This window comes from Homarus americanus, unplaced genomic scaffold (genome assembly GCF_018991925.1).
Source record: "Homarus americanus isolate GMGI-L3 unplaced genomic scaffold, GMGI_Hamer_2.0 scaffold23617, whole genome shotgun sequence".
Lineage (NCBI taxonomy): Eukaryota > Metazoa > Arthropoda > Malacostraca > Decapoda > Nephropidae > Homarus > Homarus americanus.
In genome coordinates this window covers 6,344,907-6,370,799 of record NW_024720711.1, presented here as the reverse complement: position 1 = coordinate 6,370,799, position 25,893 = coordinate 6,344,907, and the positions used below count along the sequence as shown (strand labels likewise).

The following is a 25,893-nucleotide window of genomic DNA, read 5'->3' as shown; positions in this document are numbered from 1 at the left end:
TTGTTTCTTACTTTCTTGAAAGTTGAATTGTCACTTTTTTGTATATCAGTTGTGGGGTTGATCATCAATCTTGCACTGTACTGTTGGTGGGGAGGATGATAAATCCAGATGGGGAGGGAGGAGATGGAAGGGCCCCGATAGCTGCTTGGTAGCTGGTCTCCCATGGTCAAGAGACCACGGGCACCACTTCACAAGTCCTCACCCTATGTAGGCTGGAAGGATGTTTTAATACGTAACTCATTGTGCTTGACAACTTTTATCTTACTGGTATATTTTCTTAATTTAATTGGATAAAGATGATATTGCTTATATTTCAGAGTGTTTCCAGAGGATCTTCTCGAGCACAGTCTCCTCAGCCAGGAGGATCACTCCATCCATCTCCCAGTCACACTCTCCCCAGTTTGACATCTAAGTCCTACACTTTACTGCTAAGATTATTGACACAGGTGAACATTGTATATTTTACTTACTTCTCTTTATGACTGCTGCAGGCAGGGACATTTTAAAAATGACATTATGCAGTAACGTTTTGTTGATGAGTTAAGTGATAGAACAAGGTAGTTCTAATAATATTAGAACATGATTTTTCAATGTAATGCTTAGTAAACAATATGGAATAATATTATAGCCTGGTAAGCTATGATCATCTTTTGGCCTAAGTTAAGGTCGCCCCCCACTTTGCGAATCCCTGGCCCTAGCTGTGAGCTGCATCTTAAATAAGGAAGTCTGTTGTTTTGATGGATTTTTGGTTGGTTCTTAATTGAAATAATACTTTGGTTTCAGTAAGAGAAACTGCCATTGCAAGATCTTATATTAACACTTTTGGGTATGAGTAGATGCTCTCCCGCGAGACGCTCAGAGCCTGACCTACTAATTACCTCCCTGCAAATAATCAGAAACAAATGTATTAAAAATGTTGAGTCTTCCCTCAAGTCTACTCTGTCCTTTGTTATTAATAAAGCATGGAGTAGACTGGAGGGTAGGCTCATCATTTTTAATACATTTGTTTCTGATTATTTGTGAGAGGATTTTCCCATTATTGTTTATTTGTATGTGTTTTGTGTGTCTACACACACACACACACACATACATATATATGTACAGGTAAAGGAAATTACAGTGGTCCCTCGATTAACGAACAGTCCAATTAACAAAATTTCGGTTCACGAATTAGCTCCCATAAGGATTTTAAATTCCATTAACAAACAAAACTTTGATTTACGAAAGCCTTACGAGAAACACTCTTTGTTGTGCGCATCAGCTGATCGGCTAGTCCGCCAATACAGTTGTTGGTTCTATGTTTACATTCGTTTCCAGTGGAGTAAATATCAAGAAGGTTGTGCTGTTGAATATTTTTGCATTTTTTATATTAAAATTATTGGTCATTCTAATTTAGTTAACATATTGATAATATATACAGTACAGGGAAAAGTTTGTGTGCACCAATCATCTGATCGAATCACCCACCAATGCTTGTTAGTTTAACTTTGTTTACAGTGGAGTGAACATTCAGTTTGTTGGTCTCTTGAATATTTTTGCAGTTTTACATTAAAATTATTGGTCATTCTGAAATTTAGTTCACATATTGATAACATATAGTGCAGAAATTATGAAACATGAAGAAGGCATTAGATCCAATGCACTCTGTAAAGAATATGGCATGTCATTATCAACTCCCTCTACAATCAGCTGTTTGATATGTAAACAAAGCTGCCAGGAATACGACATACACACCTCAGAGTAAGTTAAAATATAGTATTCTATTGTTTTGTATTTATTATTATGCAGTATACTGTACAGTACAGTACTGTATTTAGTTTAAATTTAGTGTTTTGTTAATTCTATTACTGGTATACAGTACTTTGTATGTACTTTTTCTGTGAGTTGGAACCAATTACCCAATATCCCATTGAAATAATAGATTCAGTTAACGAAATGTTCGTTAACCGAGGGACCACTGTACTGTCTCTAGAACGAGCGGCTCCCTCTCCCGGCTGCGAAAATGCCAGCAACTTTAAAACGGCCCACAGACATTCATGGGTACATCCGGGGTGTCATCCGCGAATAATCTTGATCCGCAAATTAAAAATCTGCAAATTTGAAGGGCATGCTGTATAAACAACCCATAGTTTGCACTAGAGGAAAAAAATCCAACCAATGGATACCAATGGCTGTTCGATGGATATCATTAAAGTGAGTTGTTTTGTTTGTATATAGCGAGATGGTATTAATTTATAGCCATCGTTAAAATGAAATATCACATCTCGGGATATCATATCTCAGGGGTTACCTGTACTTGGTTGATTGTGTTATAGTTTGACCAAAGTTGTTTAGCGCTAGTGCTCACTGGATGAATGTAATGACATAACTTAGTGAGTATTTAGAATGGAAATACACTAAATTAAATTAACTAGTACAGTAATCCCGTGTTTTTTGCTAGTATATTTGCCTTTGATGAGGCTGGCTCACGTTCGGGAGCCATGTGAAGTAGTGTTCACAGTACAGTGGGCACGTGTGGACTGAGGCTTCTCGGAGCAGCGGGTGTCTGAGGCGAATGGTCAAAACCGTGATAAAAAAAACCCGCAAAAAACACGGGATTTCTGTAGTGAAATATGAAATTGAAAGTATTGTTCAGCTAGCAGCCTCAAAACCACCACTTAGAAACAGTGAAATACAGATAATTTGGATGCAGTATGACTAGTGTTGTACCAGTTTGAGATATATGACAGAGAACCCATAAATTTATTTACCCAAGGTTTCCTTCTTTTTTTTTATGGCATACGGTATTCAGATTTGGTTAATATTTTATCAATTCCTCTCAAATCAATATAATTTCAGTATGACATTAGTACCTGTACAAATTCAGCAGTGATGGCTTAGTCAGTGCCCAGAGTATAACTTTCATGGATAAATAGTGCCATCCAGTCTAAAGTAATCAATATTTCATTCCTTATTAATCGAATCAAATACTTATCTGTTCCTGCTCTAGAAATTGTTCGTGAAGGAAGCAAATCACATGCCATCTACATTGTGAGTGTAATGCGCAGAGATGTATCGGGACAGGAAGAACTGTGGCATGTGTTTAGACGCTATTCTGAGTTTTACGACTTTCACTTATCAGTTACATCAAAGGTAAGCTTAGAAATGTAAGTTATAAGCTTTTCAACCTGTTTAGAGACCTTTGACAAGAAATACATTCTAAAAGGCATGAGAAAAGCATTGTCTTTTATACTATTAGGTCATCGTAATAAAGAAATATAAAATGCACATAAAAATTTACCTTCATTTAGTTGTCGTGGTTACAGAGTAGAAATTAGCATGTAAAGGAATTCCATTAAAACTATGTTGAGAAAAATAAAAGATTTCAGCTGTACTTTGTTTCCTGATAAAGATAGCTTAAAGTAGACACATGCACTGTAACACACCACCCATGCATTTCTATTTCTCTCTTCCACCATACTCTGTCATATCACACTCTAGTTAACACCAGACAATTTTATTAAAAAATAACATCAACAATCCCTTCACCAAAAGTAGTACACCAACAAACCTGACGCACTCCATTCACCAAAGTAGCACGAACAGTCGACCAGCACTAGCTTTCTTCATCAAACTAGCACCCCCAGACACCATCATTCCTTTCACTTCACCAAGTCTAGAACCACTAGCAGCAGCATCTCCTTTACCAAATTAACACCACCAGCACAGCTACAGGCAGCACTCCATTAATCAAACTAGCACTAAACTAACACCAGCACTCACAAATTTGATTGTGGATTCCAACACAGCATCACAGTTATCACTCCATCAGCACTCTCTTCATCAAACTTGCACCCAATTCAGCACCATTACCACCTTATGTGGGAGCAGTGCACTCCGGCACTACGTCATAATGTCAGCACTGTATTTCCGTATTTATTTCCACCATCAATATAGCACCATCATCAGCACGAGTAGTCAAATACAATCAGCAGTACATCGAAACTAGCACTGCCTTCCCCACATAATCACCTATCAATAATATCTCTTAGCATTATTGAATGAATGATATACCTTACTTGTGCACCTTTTTTTTTTTTTCTATTTTTTTTTTCATAAAATTTTTATAGACTGCTTATGCTTCATTGGTTATCATGTGTTTTTTGTTTTGTGGTCCCTGGCTGAGCTGCTACCATGAATGTTTGGCACTGAATCATTTTGGGGAGGCCGACATAAAATTGCCTGAATTTTTAAGTTACAATAAAAAATGCCCAAAATATCTTTTGCATTTAGTTTGGTTAGTTATAGTTACATCACATCTGTGAAAATCACACCCAAGGATTGCATCCTCTAATTATAACACTGTATGAGAAAATTGCTTTCATTATACAGTGGGGTATGCTATAACGAATCTAATTGGTTCTAGAACCTTGTTCGTTATAGCATTCGTTCGTTATAGGATTAATCCGTTCCAGGCCCCCAAATACAACCACTTAACACTGAAAAATATAATATAAAATTGTAAAAATTGTAAAAAAGTGCATAAAGATGCATCTAAACCCCTGAAATAAAGAATATCATTAATATTTGTAATAAAAAAACAATAAATTAGAAAAAAAAAAATTAAATAATGTTCGTTGTAGGAGTTTCGTTCGTTATAGCATTCTCAATTTTATAGGTAAAACCGTTCGTTATAGGAATATTCGTAGTAGAATCCGTTCGTTGTAGCATACCCCACTGTACAAATTTTTGCTTTACAGACCACGTTTAGGGAATGCATTCCTTTTATATAATGAGGGCTGCCTGTGGGTAATATATGTATGCAGCTATCAAACAGGGAGATACTACTGCCTGGAAAGATATTAGAATCACAATGTATTGTCTGATGGTAGACCCTGCTGCCATATGGCATCAAAAAAATTTAGACCAAATCCCAGGTTGCTGAATGAACTTTCTGCCTCATATACAGTACACACAATTGCAGGGTCTCACTTGTTTCTCTTACTTTGACAACACAACATATTTATTGTTTCTCACTCTTGATCATTTTTATTTTGATAATTTTTGTATTTATTTATACAGTAGAACGTCGATATAACACGAGATACGTTCCAAGAGAGATCGCTTTAAACCGGATTCGCACTAAATCGAAGTGTTGTTTCAATGGAATAATTTAGTTTGGTACTTGAGAGAAACACAAAATACTAAAAAGACTGAGAGTCTACCCAGGTGCACCTCAGCCCATCTCCTAGAATACACAAAACATTGTTTTTTGTAGTATTATGTTAAAACAAACACTCATAAATCAACACAGCAAAAATTATGGGACGTGAAATTGTCTGTTTACTAGAGATCAGCTGATGGGAAGATGGTGGGGGGAGAGGTGTGGTGATATGTTTGACAGTTGATGCCAAGGTCTAGTGCTTATTTATTTATCTGTCCTTAAGAATGACTTTAAGTTTTTCTCTTGTAAACTGTCACTGAACTGACATGTTTTAATTAATTTTATTACAAAGGACTAAAAAAAATTATCTCCTGTGTAAAATATATGACGTTTATATTCAAATTATTTACTGTCTTGCAAGGATTCTAGCAATGCAAATTATATTCTAACTTTAGACTGATATTATATAAGATAAAAACTGTAAGCCTATAACCACCCAACCCTGGCTGGGAAGATGGGGGGGGGGGTGACAGTGACACAGTTGGCCCAAAGGTCTGATGAAGTATTTATTTGTTTATTTATGTTTTTTAGATTGAGTTTTTGTTTTTTGTTTATAAAATGTCACAGAAGTAACAGGTGAGAATATAATTTACATTGCTGGAATTCTTTTAAGATAGTGATTAATTTCAATATAATCATGCTATAGTTTGCACTAGACAAAACTTTTAGTGATCATTTAGTACAGGCATCCCCCGCGTTACGGAGTGCTAAACGATCTTTGGATGCTTTAAAGCCTGGTGCTTATTTTTCTTCAGTGGAAATAAAAGTTCTAGCAGGCATGCGCTCCCAGAAAAGCCCAGTTTCATCAACATTGTACACTTGTTCTGGTGTGTAACCTCCTTCATCAATAATTTTCTTCAGCTGAGCAGGATATTGATTAACAGAATCTGTATCAGCACTGGCAGCTTCACCTGTCATTTTTATGTTGTGTAAATTAAGGCGCTTCTTAAACCTTTCAAACCAGCCTTTACTAGCCAGAAAAGGTTTAACCTCAGAAGATGCCCCTTCCTCTTCCTGCAAATCATTATACAAACTTATGGCTTTCTCTTGAATGACCATAGTGTTTAGTGGCACATTGCGTTTAGTCTGATCTTCAATCCAGGCTCTCAGGAGTCGTTCCATATTTAGCATCACATCACTTCGATGAAAATACAAGGTTCGAGCAGTTAATGGACTAGCTGCTTGAGCACTTGACCTAATTTTGTCCTTATTATCACGGATTGTTCCCACTGTTGAAGTAGCAAGACCTAATGTTTTTGCAATCTGGCTAAGTTTTTTTCCAGCATCAAACCTTCGTAACACATCAAGTTTAATATCCAATGTAATGCCTTTGCGGCTTCTTTTTGCACTACTGCGGTCACTTCCACTTGATGGCCTCTTTCCAGTCATCTTGAATAAGGGTAATGCACTGTACTGTACTTACTGTATGTTTGTAAAAGTTAAATCAAACTGCTGGGGCAAGAAACATGCTCGCACACTGGATGTAAACAATGGAGTGACTCCTCGTGACGATGCCACGCATTTTTACGGGCCGTATCGCGAAATCATTGGTCATAATTTACAAATACCGTAAGAGCGAAATACTGTAACCCGGGCTTCCGTAACGCGGCGGATGCCTGTATATTATTTTGAGTACATGTACAGTACAGCTTTGCCCTTCAGACAGTGTAGTGTGCCCAGAAGAACATTAGGCGCGAATTTTAAAATATGATGAGCCAGATTGACTCGCGCAAACTAGGAAAGATTCGCTTTAAATTAAAATATTGTCCTTGATTGTGGGTGTCACTTTAAAACAATATAATCTTAAATTGAATCGCTTTAAATCGACGTTCTAAATTTTTTTTTTTTTGTCCCCCAGGCCCTGATGTGGGATCAGTGACCTGTGCCCTGGTGTGCTAATCCCCCTTAAAAAAAAGTCTTTAATGCATTCGTACATTTTGTACATGCTTATTGTTTTCGTGTCATAAGACTAATAAAGCTAGGTATAGATCGTGGTGATGGCCTGCCATGATGGGTGGTACTGGGTCGTGAGTTAATGAATCTTTTAGACACTTCAGTTACACACAGCCATAAGAGGGGTAACATGTACAAGAATCATTTTTTTATATTGTATTTAAGATATTTTTATATGCATTTTGTGTTCTTTATTTGTTTTAAATTTTTTTTTTTTTTTTTTTTTTTTTGTATGTGAAATCGGTCTACAGTATGTACCTTAGATTTTCCATCCAGGTATACATCTCCTCTCCCATAATACACTGCTTCTTTGGGGAAAATAAGATTTCCACAAGGATTTTCAGGAACAGAACTCTTACTATAAACAAGGATTTCCCTTACATGGTTAAAAAAATTATAATATTTCAGCACAGGTATAATGAATGCTTGAAAGTCTTAATTATAAATTATTAATAAATTTTATTTACTATGAATTATTACTATTATTATTATTACTACTACTATTACATTTTCGACCTGTGCCCGGGTGGGCTAATACCCGTAAAAAAAAAAAAAAAAAATTTATTTAACATGTTTTGGGGGTAAAATTTTTGTGCTTAGAACACATTTCCACGTTTGTAATGGAAGTCTAGGGGAAAATTGATTTTGAGTTAAGTACATCATCTCAATAACGTAACCCTCCCATATCTTGAGGGATGACTGTATCTCTTTGGTGTTTGATTTGGAGAGGGTTCACTGAAAATTGACTAGGAAATATTTGTTAAAGGGCAATAGAGATCAGACAATTTAATCGACCATCATATTGTATCCTCTTTATTTTTGGATAATTGTGTTAGGATCCTGTTCATTCATTATGTATGTAAACTTTATATCTTCTATTTCAGTTTATGGACTTGTCATCTGTATCATTTCCCAGTAAGAGAATGCTGAATAACTTGGCTGCTTGGTTTCTGGAGAAACGTAAATCCGAACTGGATGACTGGCTGCAAACAATTATGGCCCCAGCTAACCTTCAGTCTCATCCAGGATTGCAAGAAGCCATCCAGCGTTTCCTTGATCAAACCTCTTATCTCTCCTCACAACCTCAAAATCTTGCTAAAAAGGTACATACAAAATTATGCATCATTATATCCAGGGCAATACGGGTTGACTTCATTAGAACCAAATTTGTGTATGTGTGGTTCACTTCTTAACATCCACATTTGGTTTATACTATACTGTATATAAATGTGTCCAAATATTCACTTTGTTTCCCAAATTTCTATTTCAAATTCATCCCCTGCCTCTGAATATTGTTCACTACCATTATCATCACTATTAATAAACAACATTGCCATCCACTGTACAATAAAAAACGGTGTGCAGTGGAGCAGTGGTCACAACGACAAACATGTGTGAGCTGACTCCTTTCCCAGTTGTTGACAACCAGACTTATGTCTGTTTTATATTTTTTTTATTGTTGTTGTAATAGTCTTTAGTAACCTTGTTATACACTTAAAGACCCTAGTTGTTGAAGTTCAGTAATAACATAACTGATTTTCTTTAAACAGGTCAGATAAGCAGTGTACCCCCCCCCCCCCATGTATTTGCTTTTTTTGCACTTTCTCATATTTCGGACTGGGATCTACCCCAATTAGTCCAATTTATCGAGGTTCTACTGTATATAAAAATATAAAGCGCAGGGTGGACAAGCAATTATGATCAAACTGATTCTTAGCTTATACTGTAACTGTATATTGTTTTTTCCACCAGGTTGAGGACAATTTAGTTGCCCCTCTCAGGCTAGGGGTACACAGCATGAGCAAGGCTGTACGATCAATGCCAGACACCGTACTCAACACTGTAGATGGCATGGTTGATGGTATTTATAGACGTTTTGTGAAACCAGCACATCCCAGACTTGTTTCCAATGCTGATTATGCACATAGAGGATCTTTTGATATAGAGGTATGTAGCAAACATGGTAGGCCAGTGTTCTGCTTATATGTAAGGTTTCATATCCTGAACAGTCATCTTTATATAGAGAGAAACTTCTTTTATTTAAAATCTGAGTACAGGTATTCAAATTATTCACTGTCTTGCAAGGAATCCAGCAATGTAAATTCTATTCTCCTAACTTTAGTCTGAGATATTATTTATTACTAAACCAGTAATCCTAGTCCTTTTTCCCAAACATTTCTCGGGAAGGTAGGGGGGGAGGGAGCCAGCGAGCTTGGAAAGAGAGTTGAGTCCATTATTTGAACAGACATTATCCGGCGACTGTATTTCTCTTAAATATTAATTGTGTGTGCATACCATCATAAAATTAAGATGTTATTTTTACTACAACGTACGTATTGTGTCGGAAAAAGTGTAGTTTGGGGGTCGGCCCAGTCTCTATTTCAATTAATCCCATATGTTCTGTTATTTCATTTACGCGTTTCTCGTTTTATGTGGGCCTCCACGGGTTCAATTGACAGCGTAAATTTAGACTCCACTGTACTTGCCATGATATTTGGGGTTAGAAATTATAAGTTTTTCAGAAATGGTGTTGATAATTATATGGAGTAAGTTTTGTAATGCATATTTTAAAAAATAAAAAAAAATATTTGTTTTTGCTACCTATAATTCAAGTCAAAAGTATGTCTTTAAGCACCTAACTTATATCACTCAGGATATTCTTGTCTACCCTAGTAAAACTGTTTTCTCTAATGTAGAGTAAATGAGTAAAAAATTACAATCATATATTGTGGCTGACAAATAATGAAAATCCTGTATAATATAAAATTATAAAATAAAAAAATGAAGAGCATGGGTGATCAAGTGTGGGAGGTGAAGGTATGTGTGGAGGCAGTGAGCTTAACTGCGTCCACTCACCTGTGTTCCCTCCCACCAATGTGACATCACGTCTCTGAGTCAGCTGGTTGACTACCCGGCTGAACAGTGTGGCGTCGTCCAGAGGATTCGGCAGCAACCGTATCTTAACTGGCAGCTTCACCAGTCATCTTTATGTTGTGGAAGTTATAACAACGCTTAAGTCGTTGAAACCATCCTCGGCTGGCCATAAAGGTCTCTTCCTTCGATCCTTCACCCTCTTCTGCCTTTAAGTCGTCAAACAGGGATATGGCCTTATGCTGGATAACCATAAGGCTCACAGGGGCATTGGGTTGATTCTTTTCCTCCATCCACATTGCCAGCATCTTTTCCACCTTCTCTATCACAGTGCTTCTAGTATGAGTCTTCTTAGTAGCACTCAGAGAAGAACCACTTCCAGCACTAACCTTAATCTTGTCAGCATTGGTCCGGATAGTACGCACTGTTGTGGGGGTTAGACCTAACACAGCAGCTATGTCCACAGCAAGTTCCCCTTTTTCAAATCAGGTTAATACATCCATTTTTGTAGCAAGGGTAATGGTCTTACGTTGCCTCTTCTCTTCACTAGCATCAGTAGCACTTGATGGGCACTTGGAAGCCATTTCGAATGGTTAGAGTACAGTTTTAGAGCAAAACACTTAAGCACACACGAATGAGGTGAAGTCGTAGCAGAGACTAGCTTGGTGTCGCTTGGGGACGCTGTGACATTCTGCAAGTGAGGATCGCGCCGAGCCGAGAGAGTGTAGCGCGGCCAGACAAGAATGGGTGATGTGTCGTAAAAAATAGTCGTGACAACGTAAAGTGATGTAGTATCGGATCACCGGGACGTTAAACGAATTTTTTATCTCTAAAGTTCAGCGACGTAGTACCGAAACAACGTTAAGCGAGGACTTACTGTCGTTGGCATTTACATTGTTTTCAGTAAGATTTAGGTTCATATGCATCATACACCAGGTAGTGGGGAGAGTGACACAGACTATTAGATCAGGCAGTGTGATGAGTAGCCAGAACCTTGAAGGAGTTAAAAGTACAGTACTGTATATTCTTTTATTGTTATTGATTGCTTTTCTCTTTTGAGGGGTAATATTTATATGTGTGATTGTCTTTTTAGGGTGATGAAAACATTCCTTTACGCATTCTTTTACTTCTGATGGATGAAGTATTTGACCTGAGAAGCAAAGACCAGTGGTTTAGAAGACGCATCATGCTCTTTTTACGGCAGATTTTGAAAGCAATGTTTGGTGACATTGTGAACAGAAGAATTGTTGACTATGTTGCATTTATTACTGCACCAGAGCAAGTGGCAGATTATATTAAAACTTTCAAGTAAGTATACACCAATGCCCTTCAATGTATGTGTGATAATGTTATTGTCTTCCATAGTACAGTATTCATTGTGGGTCTTTTCATGTACTTCTTAATAATTCCTCTATTGTCCATTTCCTACAGTATTTTACTTTAGATTTATCTCACACTGTTATGTTAGATTTTAACCATATACTGTATGTACATAATGGAAAAAATTGTTTTTGCCAACAGCAGTCCTACCAATGCACATTTAAAAGAAATTTAAATTTTCTCATGTTAATGACATGTACTGTATCTGAATCACTGTGTCATTGAAAAGATTAGTCTGAACCATATGAATGATTCATTTATTTTATTATCTAGTGCCTGTTCTAAGTTCCTCCCCTATTATTCCACCAGGTCTGTGCGGCTAAAATCCAATTACCAATTAACCCCTTGATAATGGCATCTGGAACTAATTCCTTGATTAGTTACACTTTCCCCTGAAATGGGTTCTTGGTTACATGCACAGTCACCACTTAGGTTGACAACAATAACAATGAATCATTGCCACACTCTTGGTGGAACCACAATCTGTGATTCCAAATTCTATCTTTAGTTCTAGCTGCCTTAAATTTTTGTGCAGATGTCTTGATACCAGGAACATCTCCTGTAGGAGAAGTTAATACTTTTGGTAATACGTACTTGACAACTGTACCACGTATGGTGGATAATCCTAAGGCTGACTGGATGTTGATTCATGAATTGTTCTCATGAATGTTTTCTTTGGGAGTTAGCCAAGTGATACATCTGCTCACAATATTAGACAACCACCAGCTTCCATTATTTGTATTATCTATCCCTTAGGAGGACTTTGTAGGAGCATAGGGATTTTCCATGGGTTAAAATAAAAGGAAATATAATTTTCTGTTTCTGCTTCTACATAGATTGTAGCAGAAATATCTCTAAATAAAAGTTTGCTCCAATCCTATTCAGATTTCTCCCCTTACATTGAGTCAGAGTTTGGGGAGGGAGATAGTTAATTGTCCAGTTCTTCAGCATTATATCGTTTATATTGGAAATCATATAGGAAGCTTGTTAGGGATGTAAAGATTATAGTAGGGAAAGAATGTGCCTAGCAGTACAAATTGAGCACAAATTGCTTGTGTGTGACATGTTGTTTAAAAAGTGCAGAGAAAGGAAGGTAAATGATCCAAGAAGGAGAGTGTGGAAGTTCATGGAATAAAATGAAAGAGAAGCATTTTATGCTGAATTGAGTAGACTAGAAACATCCAGTGACAGTGAGGGGGGGTAATCTTGTGAGATGCTGGGCCAAAATAAAGTTTGCTATGCTAAACTCAGTTGACAAGATGTGTGACTGGATGAAGGACCCAGCCAGGCATGCAGTAACATAGTGGTGGATTGTTGAAGTAGACAGATAGAGGAGAAAAGAAGATTGTATGAGATGGGTGGTGACAAGGAGTATCTGGAGGCCAAGCAATGGGCCAGAAAAGAGGTTTACATGGCTGTGGAGGATGAACGGCTTAAAAACCTTTGTGAGAGTAAATGGTGAGGAAAGTGGAATTTGAGGTGAAAATAGAGTTCTATCAGGGGTCTGTCATGAGCCTCTCTACTCTTTATTGTGGTGTTGGAAGCAATATCATGGAACTTTCAGACTGGCCTGCTCTGAGAGTTGTTGTATGCTAATGACTAGTGCTGATAGCTGATAGTATTGAAGAGGCAGTGGAGAAATTTAAGAAATGGGAGGATGGAATAGAGGCAAAGAGCCTGAGAGTGAATGTGGCTAAACAAAATTAATGGTGAGTAGTGTGAGTGAGGGACCCATGGTGGAAAATGGAAAATGGCCATGTGCTGTCTGTAAGAAAGGTGTTGGCCGAAATTAATTAAGTGCAATGAATGTGGAAGATTGGTACTTTAATAGGTGTAGTGGAGTAGATAGCAGAGTGCAAGATTTTCCTGCCTTTAAGTACCCTGTATGTACAGGTAACCATTTGCCTGTAGCAAGGCTAGGGAACTTAACATTGGAAATATGTCCCTGGACTGTGTTGATGAGTTCTGTTATCTAGGTGGCATGATCAGTTCTAAGAGTTGTTTCCAGCTGCCATTGTTTAGATTTATTTGGGTATTAATCTCATAGACTTTGTGTAATAATACATGGGTGACCTACTCCAGCATGGTCATAAAATGAAATTTCAAGATCAATCCTTCATTGAGCTTGATGGGTATGTATTCAGTTTCTTTTTTACTTGCAGGGAATCTTTTTGGCCTAATGGTACTCTAGCTACTCCTTCAACTGAGAGAGACAGCAATATCAAGATGAGAACCAGAGTTGCTGCCAGAACTTGTATGTTAGCAAGTATATCAGGTATGTTTCTTGTGTCTTATGTAAACTAAACTATATTAAACTAAATACTTTTTTATATCAAGATTAGGATGTTCCATGTACAATACTGTGTTGTCTTCACACCATATTTATGATGCCTCACACATTTATAGTTTTTCATATAAATACAGTCCAGCGCCTACAGGGATTGAGTGGTGCCGGATAAACAGATTTTCCAGTTACCCGGTAGTTGAACCTCAGTCTTAGGATCCCCCAATAAATCCTACAATGCACAGTGCTACAGGCTGACCTCGCAAATTCGTGTCTCAGACGGACTATTTTTGCACTTATTCTACTCTATAAATGATGTGGCTTTGAAGTAAAGAAAATATAATATAAAACTAAAAAATAAGAAAAATGAAGAGCATGGGTGTGTATGTGTGGGAACTGAATGTGTGTAGAGGTGGTGGGCTATAACTGCATACTGATTAGCCAGCCCAGCCACTGCATTTATTGCTACATGTAATGAAACTAAAAGGTGTGGAAAAATCATTACAGTACTGTACTCTAATGTTGCTTAGAAATAAAGAAAGTATAATATAAATCTATATAATATGGAAAAATTAAGAGCCTGGGTGTGTATGTGTTAGAAGTGAATGTGTTTGGAGGTGGTGGGTTACAGAGTTATAAATACATGGCCACGTTCCCTCCCGATGTGACATCATGGCATACACCTAGCCAGCTCAGTAGACACACATCTTTAAGTCAGCTGGGCCTGGGTGAATGCCTGCCTGAGCTGTGTCCTGTTGCTCAGATGATGGTTCAGTGTGGAAGGATCTATTTTGTGTACTTAAAATGTGTGTTATTGTATTTTATGATATGCTATGTATCAATTTTATTGTTTATCATAGCAATAAATATGGCAGCTCATCCCTGTTGTGCACAATATTCAAACTTACAATTATAGCTGATTTTAGAGGAATTTTCATTTTTATTGTTACAGGTATATCATTTCGGTGCCAGTTAGTTGAATCTATCAGTTACCTGGACTCCACAAAATGGGATAGTTCATTTCGATTTCACCTACTATCCAACCTTTCTTAAATCCATAAAAAAATGCCAAAGTTTGAATTTTCCTCACAAAATTCATGATGAAAATTTTTAAATTACGTACTGAAAATATTGAAAAAAAAAATTTGATAAACAAATATGTATGTTGAACAGGTAAGAACCATACAATATGAGTCAGTAGTAGTTGACACTTTAAGAAAGGGGAGTCAACTAAGCAGTTTTCAGATGCTGTACAGGGATCAAATTGAAGGGGTTGGCATCCCCCTTGTCACCTCAAAATGAAATTATCATCCCCATTGTATTCTTTATAATGGGTTGGCTTATGTCATGTTAAATCAAGATCATATAACTGTCCCCTATTTAACAAGATGAAATGCACTTTTACAAACCCTAAAATTAAGGCAAGAAATAGAAGAGAACAATCCAAATATGCTGTCATAATCCATCTTCGTGAAAAAAAAATGGAAACTACAAAAAAGTTTGACTAAACTAATAACTGTTGCATATCTTTCCCTCAAAATTCACAAAACTATACCATTATGCAGACTGTACTTATTACCTGTTTTCATAAGAGGGGTATACCCTTGGACCCTCTACCTAACCTACACTCACATCCACCACCCTTATTCTAATTTTACTATTCGAGCAGTAAAGAATAAAGGTAAAATTTGCATGTTGATGATGAATATGTGGAATGATGCAAAAACTTTATATGGTATGAAGCTATAATAGTCATAATAGGCTTGGCTATTGCTCCTGTTCACTTGATAAAAATGGCCAACCAATTATTTTGTATCATCAAGCTATGGTGAAATTGATGATCACAGGTTTTTTTTAAAGCTTAACACTCTTAGGTCCCGGCTCCCTCCAATTATTTTAGCTGTTCAAGGTCCTGCAAATCTGGCCTTGAGTGGAAAAATTTACAGCAAGGAAAAAAGTGTATACTGCATACAGTATTACCTCTTTAGACCAAACTTCTATATTTTATACCAAAATATGTTATATACAGTACATGTGTTGACCATTATAAAATGGATCTACATATACAATCAATCAGTTTTACAATGTTATAAAATTAACACCATTTACCTCTAGGCGATGGTTAAGATCAGTTTTACAATGACCACTACCCGAATATTTTTCGTGCATTGTCACTGCTGTGAAAAGTTGATGTTGAATAACACACAATTCTGAGATATGATGATGCAATCTTGGAATGGCATGTGCAACCCACACAGGATGCGTGGGGGGCTCTGCCTATCCTTGGTGAATGCCAGGCTGAGCAGTTGAACTGTGTCATGTTGCCTAGAGAATGGTTTGAGTGTAGAGGAAGCTATTCTTTGCACATAAAATAATATACACTGTACAGGTATTGCCCTATTTATGATGGGAGTAGGTTCTTAAAAAACCCCTAACAGGTCAAAATATTGTAGACTGGAAATATTATAGCATAGGGTTCAATGGGATAGGTTCCTGGCCAGTTGGACACCCACATGTATCATCAAAAATCAAAATTAAATCCTAGAATACTACTAGCACTGCAACACAATTAAACAACACTCACCACATCATTATGAATAAGTCTGGTCATCATCACATGTCCCCTTCAAGGCTAAGGGGATTCTGAAAGGTGGAGTGGAGACATCAATCTGAATCCCACACAGCCTCTGGGGAGTCTGAAGAAGCTAGAGATAGAGTGGGGTCTGGAGGTGTAGCCTTTGTCCTAGCCTTAACAATGGTGAAGCATTAGAGTGAGACTGTAGAGGTGTCAAAGAGGGTCCTATGTGGCTGGAGACCCCAGAGGTCGAGGGTTGTGACTGTGGCTGTGATTGCGACAGAGGCTTGAAAAAGAAGTTGATTTGATTGTTATCTCATAAAATCTTGAAAAAGATTCTGGGCCATAAAGAGAGGAAAAGCATGATGATGTTGGGCATATTCACAGTGTCCAGTGTTGTAATTATTGAATAACATTCTATATTTTGATAACAGTACTAGTTATTACATGTTAAATTTAAGTTTGTATAAAAAAGTAAATACTGTACTGGACTCGGATATCGAGAAAATATAGAGCCCACACATTACAAGGTGTTGATGTATTTTTCAGAGGAAAGATTATAATGTTGATAGACTTGCTTAAGATGAAATTATATGCAAATTTTGTTACAATATTACTAGTCACAAATATTATACTGCCAAAATTATGTTCTTATAAATGGTCCAATTTGTAAATACTATACTGTAAACAAAAAGTCGGACAACCCTTGTTATTCCAAGTCAGTTGTTTCCTATTTGCTCCATCTTCCCTCACGTAATTGCGGTAATTTTATTATGAACCAGCTAATTATTGTATTAGAAATCCAATCATGATGTAAGACGTGCCATGCTATATGCCCCTGGAACTGACCATGAATTAAGTAAAACTAAAGACTGGCATTGACTGTATGAAAAATCCCCAGGTTTAATATTCTGGCCCTTCTTAGAACATAAATACAATTTCAATATGCATGACTCATTCACTTGGTATGCCCTGCCAGAAGCTGCAGCTGTTTCTTTATTTCCAAAACTACTCAATATTTCCAACTAAGTTCTAATATAAATATCTTAGGAATATAATTCTTCATGAGGGATGCATTATTTGTAAAAGAACTTGAAGGATGTTTTGGGGGGAACATTATACAAAAGACAGAATTTAGTCATCTATTTAAACAAATGGTTATACACAATAAGCTCTAGCTGTTCTGTTGCATGAGATGTGCTACATGCAAGAAAAATAAAAAATGTGATGTGTATCTTTACAGTATACATGTGAACTTCTGTTTGGTACAAGCAAAATTTGGGTCAAAGAGAAATCTGTGGATTGTACTTTTGAGTCTGGTCATTTTGAACCCAGTGAAACCGAGGGTAACCTGTGTTTTACAATATTCATCTCTCAAGTCCAGTCTCTTTATCTACTTGTAAAGTCAGAGTTTAATTTTCTATTGTTATTCATAATCATTCTCAGTATACTGATGAATACATTTGATAATCTTAGTAAGATTTTACAAAGAATATAGTACGTACAGTAGTATAAGGAAAACTAATAATGTATCTTTTTTTTTTTTTTTTTAGATGAACTGAAGGCAATATTAGGGAGCCAAACAACAGCCCGGGGTGTCCTTGGTGTATATGATACCGTGCAGTGGACCTCCCTTAACAAGAGGCTTGTGTATGTTCTCCTTGAGGGCATTATTGAATCTGTTCTCTCTAATCAAAAACAGATACCTCCTCTGCTAAGGTAAACGAATATTCATATTTATAGTCCTCCATTATTTGTTATCACTATACTGTAGTTTTCCATAGGCATTCCAGTCCCTCTTGATGCTTCTAGTGATACCCCCATTAGTCGGAATATTTGGTGCAAGAGCTCTTCGAGGGATAAGAGATTTACCGATATATATATATATATATATATATATATATATATATATATATATATATATATATATATATATATATATATATATATATATATATATATATATATATATATATATATATATATATATATATATATATATATATATATATATATATATATATATATATATATATATATATATATATATATATATATATATATATATATATATAAACTCAATCATTTCACTGTCTTTACTTTGTCTTTCAGATCTTTACATACAGGATCTGCACGAATTGCTGCTAGAAATGTTCCCCACACAAGAAAAAACAGAACTGAACGGTGATATAACTACCAGAAAAGACATGATAGAAAGTCATCATTTTCTCAATTATAGGTTGTAGAAATAAAAAAAATAATAAAAATACCTGTAATTTCACTCATTAGATTGAAATATAATTTGAAATATGAATTTCTACAGTGCATTTTGTGTCTATATTTAAGAATTTCAGTACAGATAGATGTGAGTTTTGTCAAACTCAGTTACTGTATTTGTTATTGTATATATTTGATCAGAAATATTATTTTATATTTATGAATATGCTTGACAAGATCTGAGACAGAAGTTTTGTCCAAGATGTGTCTGACAATCCTTCATTTCTATCCTTTGTCAAGTGATATTTCAAAGTGATAAGGAAACATTCCACTTTTCACTCATATTTTGAAAGCAAATAAAAACAAATTAGTGACGTACAAAGTGTTCTAAAGTATGATATTTGGTTAGCTTACATTATTAATGTTACAGCTGTAAGCAGTGACGTTCAATAAATGAATTTTTACATCCCATCAGTGTTGACAGGCAAATGGAGCTTATTTACTACAGGTATTTGGACCAGATATCAGTATAAACATGCAGTATTGTAATGGATAATTTATTTTATGTTAATTTCTTCTTTTCTATCTGTATATATAATCTTTGTTCCCTCCCCCTTCACTTTTGTGTGGAGTGGATCAAGGGTAGATAAACTTCAAAGAAATAGGGAAGTATAAGGGAAGAATGGTGAAAGACAAGTGTAGAAAACAGCTGGATAGGGCTTTGGAAACAAATATAAATACTCATATCTTCAACTTTCATATTCAGTTTTGTGTGACTGCATCAAGATTTCACTTAAGCAAACCTGAAGCTACTTTGTGGTCTATGCACATCAGTTGTCTCTACAGTATAGCTTGTTTTTTATATTGATATCTAAAATACAGTGAAACCTTTATTAATGGACTATATGGAGAGAAAATTCTGTAACATCAAGGGTCCATTTGATGTGAAACTCCCTCTAACAGATTATGTGGAGAGATAAGTCCGTTATATGGAGGTTTTACTGTAAGCACTGCCTACCTATACGACGTGTCATTTTTTGGATTGGATGATGTGATAGTGTGCCCAGTGGAAGCAAATTTCAGTAAATCTAGAACTTTTTCATTGTCTATAAGTTTTCTTATTGAAGTTTTGCAAAAATGATTTTGTTAATGTATCATCATCATGCCAGATAATGTAGCTATCAAATGAATGAATAAAAATGTACTTTTATTTCATAATGCCCCCTGTAATATTACAGTAATCGTTTAAATAAAATTCAGAACTGAAGCTGGCAAGAGGGATTTGCATGAAAAGTCATGCAGTGGCATTTACGTTAGGAATTTTCTGGACTATCACGTAATCAACAAGATGACAGATACAGTAGCACTGTACTTTCAGTATATCGAAATTATAATTACAGGTACGAGTATGTAAATTGGGTTGATACACTGTAGCTTACTAAAAGTACATCATCCAAAAAGTAGCATATGTTTTTACCAATTTTACCTGATTTATCTTAATTAGCAGTTAGATTTGTTATAAAAATAAGGAAAGATAAGCATTGATTGGTATCCATTACATTCAGTGGGACAATTTGTCTTAGGAGAGTTTAGATGCCTAATGCTGCTACAAGAGAAATTTTCAAGATTTTTCAATTCTGACAAAAACTTCAACTAATAATTTTTAAATTCATAAAATGTATTGTATAATCATAATAAAGAAAGAAAATTTTCCCTTTCGTATATTGATAAACCAGGAGCTATAAATAGATCAAAATTTCACTATTAACTTACACATGTCATGACATAACTGTCACTGAGCAGGCCCACTTTTTTCTTTTCAGGCTACTTTTGGTGTTTTATGAATACGATTATGTATATCTGTTTTTTATTAGGAGACATCTGTTAAGACTTTTTTGAAACCAACCTAATGTAAAAATTAAAAAGACATTGTAACAAACAAACGAAGTCAGAGATCACTTACGTCCATTGAATGGCCAAGTTGTACCATTTGTTTAAACCCTATTTTGACATTTGGCCTACTATGCATGTACTGTAGTCTACATACACATAGTACAGTACTTCTGTTACTGTTAGCCTAGTCCACAAATGATTAAGCAGGATAATTCTGGTTATACTGTAATTTGGTTGAGTGAGCAGTTCTCTATCTCAGTGTGGAGAGAGACTTGCTAGGCTAAACATTAATCTCCCAGGAGTTGCATCGCTTGTCCTCCAATTGACTTAGCTCTTGAGGGACAAGTGGATGATCATTTTAACTTAGAAATCATGAGAATGTAGGCATATAGGTCCAACCAATCACAAGCCAAAACTCGAATGAGGGGCGGTGCTTATTTTGGATATTATTAAAAAAATAATTATAGTTGCACAGTCATTGTAAGTCAACATCAGAAATTTGTCCTGAACTAACTCTTCCCCATACAATGTTACCAGATCACCTGCCTCATATCATCCAGGTTGGTTCAAAACAAATTTCTGCTGTTGACTGTACCTGCTGTCTCCAGTATATTTAGACTACTTATGCTTGTTTTTAAATCTATATGTGCAGGGAGCATTATATTCTACATAAAACTTATTTAATTAAGATATTGGGAAAAAATAGTTCCTAATTGAATAAGGGAATGGTTGGCAGGATATTGTTTTGATTGCTAATACTAATTACCTTCCATTACTCATCAATGCATCCCAAACAACTTGAATTAGTACCAATTTTGAACTGAAAACCTCTGGTCTGTTATACTGTAAAACATTTTGGTTTTGGTTATTTAATTTATATCATCTCCATTACTTTATAAAACTCTACTTCGTGGTAAAAATGTGAAAAATTTAATATATGCTATAGTTTTGTTCAAATACAAAAGTAGATATGACATACTGTACTGGTGCTGTGCATTTGTGTCTGTAAATACCCAGTCTCAACCAAAGCAAACAGGCTTCCTGTTACAGTAAAATACCCTTGTAGACAGTGTTTTCATAATGTTGACAGCAAATGTCACCTTAATTAAAAATCTCAATTGAATCACTTTTACCACATGTATTCATATATTAGCTGACTGAAAGAGATAGTGTGACCCACCATTAAATTTCACTATGAGGTAAGCATTAAATGCCAACATTGAAATAGTTCCACTAATGTCATCAGGTACTTCAATGGTAGAATCTTTTAGTAAGACAGTCATCTGAACACTGTCAACTTAACCATTTAAATTGACAAAAATGTTTGTTTTATGGCCTATGGGTCACAGATGAGTAACCAAAAACATTTACCACTGCCAAGCATCCCAAAGCAGAAAATCCATTGTTTTTAGGACTTGTAGTGAGGTTCACTGTATAATTCTGTGAGACTGGTGCACTGAAATTGTTTTTATAATTTATTTACATGATTTAGTGTATTTTGAAGAAAAAAACACTGGTGCTTTATTTATTTATTTATATATTATTTTTATTTTTTGCCACCAGCTAATATTTGGTGGCCATCTTGAAAATATAATTAAAAAACACAACATTAATTGACAAGTCACTAGGAATCAATTTTATTGAACATTAATAGGATAGTAGGTTTTAATCACATATTCGAGGTCAGAATATGGAAAATAATCGTGATGTTAATTGATGTACTGTATGTTGTACTTCAAGTGTAGAAATTATTATACTGTAGGTAAGCATCAGATTAGATACTTTAATAGTCTCTATTATGTCATAACTATTACTCTGATGGTGCTGACAATACGTAATCCATATCAAAATTTAATTATAGAAACCTAGAAACCTAAACCATATTCTGTACTCAAATAAAAGAATATATAAATTTGGTGCTTATGAAATAAACTAACTTTGTAATATAAAATAGACACTTATCAATGGCACTGATGGTGAAGCTCCGACACATTTCAGGGCATCGTTAAAGAAAATCCTGTATGACTTGACACATGTACAATTTGTATTTTATCTTTCTTTTAGATATCTGAGGCTGATAGATATATATATATATATATATATATATATATATATATATATATATATATATATATATATATATATATATATATATATATATATATATATATATATATATATATATATATATATATATATATATATATATATATATATATATATATATATATATATAATATATATATATATATATATATATATATATATATATATATATATATATATATATATATATATGTAGGCTCTCGTTAACGAACTCAATTCCAGAAGGTCGTTCGTTAACCGAAACGTTCGTTAACCGAAACCATTGTTTCAATGGGTTTTTGGGTAATTGGTTCCAGCTCACCGAAAATTTCCTAAATTCAACAAAAATGGTAGAAAAGTTCACTTACTTTGAGGTGTGTATGTAGAAGGCTCCTGGATGATGATGATGATGATGGGATTTAGAATGGGGGTGGAGGAGAAGGAAGAAGAGAAGGCATTGGGGTGGAAGAGAAGTCACCCCATGGTGCCATTTCACCCATAAAATTTTAGCTCTCTGGTTTAATTCAAGATTATTTTCTTTAAATCAACGCTGCACTGCATTATATATTGTCAATATATAAAATATATTTCAAAATGACCAATAATTTGCTTGGAAACACAGAAAAAAAGCGTTTAGTTGAAGAGAGTCTCAAGCAAGATGTTACCTCCAGTGAAAACAGAGAGAGACTGACGCCTGTTTGCTGTGTTAAGAGGCTGGATGCCGCGCATTAAACTAGTCACTTTACCTTCAATTTTGTTCAATAATTGTTAAAATGACTAAAAATTGAATATTAAACTTTTAAAATTATTGAATAGTATAAACTTCTTGATATTTACAAAAATAGTAAGGAATTTAAGCCCTAGAACCGATTAATGTATTGGCGGACTGATACTAAAGCTGGTTGCCCGGTCAGTGCAAGCGAAAACATGTTGAGGTCGGTTCGTAAGAAGTTCGTTAAGCGAAATTTTTTTCGTTAAACGAATTGAAGATCCTTATGGAAGGCAGTTCGTTAATCGAAATTACGTTAACCGAGGTGTTCGTTAAACGAGGGGTCACTGTATATATATATATATATACACACACACACACACACCCCGCTTTACGCGTTTCCACGTTTACGCGGTACCCTGCCTAACACGAAATGCTCACTTTATGCGGCACGTGTACCCTTTTACGCGGAGAGCTCCTGGCGGTCCTCTCGCGCCGTGCCATTTTTGGATTCAAACTTCCCGCCATCTTGCCATGTTGGGTAAGCGACGCGAGTAGGTTGCGCAGTGTATGTCTTTGTTGCGTTATCGGTGACGTCATATGACGTATCGGACTGTGATTGGGCCAAGCATCCTTACCTCCCTCCCCCGCTAGCTGTGATTTTAATGTACTATGACTTGCCCCGCCGCGGGAGCGTTCAAGCCCCTTGACCTACCCGCGTCAGTTACACCCCTCCCGGCTACACCGTGTATATCGGTATCCATTGTTCCATAAGAATGGCTTCCACCGGACCACCACCACCACCACCACCACCACAAAGAAACTTTGCATTACCTGGACCCAGCCGCCCTAAGCTAAAGAAGATACGACGTTCCCTAAGCTACGAAATTAAATACAAGATCATCCAAGAGTTGGAGAAAGGAACAAGACAGGTTGATCTCGTGCGCCAGCATGGTGTTAACGAATCTACGATCCGGACAATTAAGAAGGATGCAGCCAAGATAAAGGTGCACATGAACATCACAAAGTCTACAGGTGCTTCTATGATCAAGCCCAAGCCAGTGATAGTGGCAGAGATGGTGATGGTGACTTTGAGGGATTTGTCAGGGAGGCACTAATAAGTGTGGATGACAGTGATGAAGACTCACCTGAGGGCCAGTAGCCTGACCTCTGCCTCGGAACCAGCCTCCATTCCCGTACGCCGACCCATCTCTTCTACTAACGTAAGTGTTAACCCTAACCTTGTTTTTTTCTAGCCTAACCTACAGTATATTATTCTCTTATTGATTGTTCCCTTCTATATTATGTGTGTGTGCATACCATCATAAAGTTAAGATGTTATTTTTACTAAAACGTACGTATTGTGTCGGGAAAAAGTGGAGTTTGGGGGTCGGCCCGGTCTCTATTTCAATTAATCCCATATGTTATGTTGTTCACTTTACGCGTTTCTCGCTTTACACGTGCCGCCGTGGGTTCAATTGACCGCGTAAAGTGAGGGTTCACTGTGTGTGTGTGTGTGTGTGTGTGTGTGTGTGTATATATATATATATATATATATATATATATATATATATATATATATATATATATATATATATATATATATATATATATATATATATATATATATATATATATATATATATATATATATATATGCAAGTAAATCACTGTAGGTGCGCGTGATCTAGGTATATGCTGATAACCACAAGGAAAGGAACTTCGTGATATAAATTAATAATACCACTTTTTCTTGTGTATTTCCAATTTTAATACCATGTATTTTGATAAAATAATAGTAAGTAGTAAAATTGGTGTTTTCAGATACAAAAGCTAAGATGGCTGGGAGATATCCAAGATGATGCCCAAAAAAATAGCACCAGTGTTGTTGTTTTTTCCTCATAATACCCCAAATCATGCAGATGAACTGTAAAAACAATTTCGGCACATCAGTCTCAAGGATGAGAGATTTGGTACGTAGTGAACCTCACTCTTATATTGTTTAGCAGCTGGATACATCCATGTTAACAGTATTTATGATGCAAGCAGCTACTCACTCGATTCAATGTTTTTTCCAAAACCAATTACAGTACAGTAGTTGTTTAGATCAGGAAATGAAACCTTGAGACCGGCTCATTTTTGGAGTCATCCATAGCCATAAATTTAATTTTGAATACAGTACCGACCTCAGTCCTACCTCAAAAGCGTTTTTGTTTTTGGAACCAATTAAAATGGTTTTGGGTTTAATTCAGAGTATATTTGGCCCAATCAAAATCGAGTTTTATTTTGGGTCTCATATTTTGAAATTCAAGTTCAGTTCCGACCATGGAAGTCTGCAATGGATGTCACTTAAAGTATATGGAGCTGATTGCGAGTTATTGGAAAAAAAACGTAAAAACTATAGTATTTTTTCGATCGCATGGTGTTCTTCCAACCTCAGTAAAGTGTACTAAGAGCAAGACTGAATGTAAATATCGCAAAGACCAACATACGTGGTGTTGTGTAAGAATCCCAGAATGCAACGACGAACAAGAACCAGGCCTATAAGGTAAGAAATAGGCGATTCCATCATATGATGAGTCAGTTAAGTTAGGTTAGGTTTTTGTTTTTCTAGTCGCTTAGCCACTATTTTTTCGGAAAATGTCAAATGAAAAAAAAATCGCAAAAAAAAACCCGGCTAATTTCCGCCAAAAATGAAGGTCATATTCGGTCTAAACACACAC

The 25,893-nt window shown here is 35.8% G+C and overlaps 1 protein-coding gene across 1 annotated transcript; it reads left to right on the top strand.

Moving 5' to 3' along the window:
* Positions 1-317: 317 nt before the first annotated feature.
* On the top strand, positions 318-20,195 carry LOC121860808 (sorting nexin-13-like). The gene is made up of 8 exons (XM_042358196.1): positions 318-446; positions 2,990-3,132; positions 8,041-8,259; positions 8,909-9,103; positions 11,121-11,335; positions 13,570-13,682; positions 17,820-17,985; positions 18,379-20,195. The coding sequence occupies exons 2-8, from the start codon at positions 3,040-3,042 to the stop codon at positions 18,452-18,454; spliced, it is 1,077 nt and encodes a 358-aa protein (XP_042214130.1). The 5' UTR covers positions 318-446; positions 2,990-3,039; the 3' UTR covers positions 18,455-20,195.
* Positions 20,196-25,893: the final 5,698 nt, after the last annotated feature.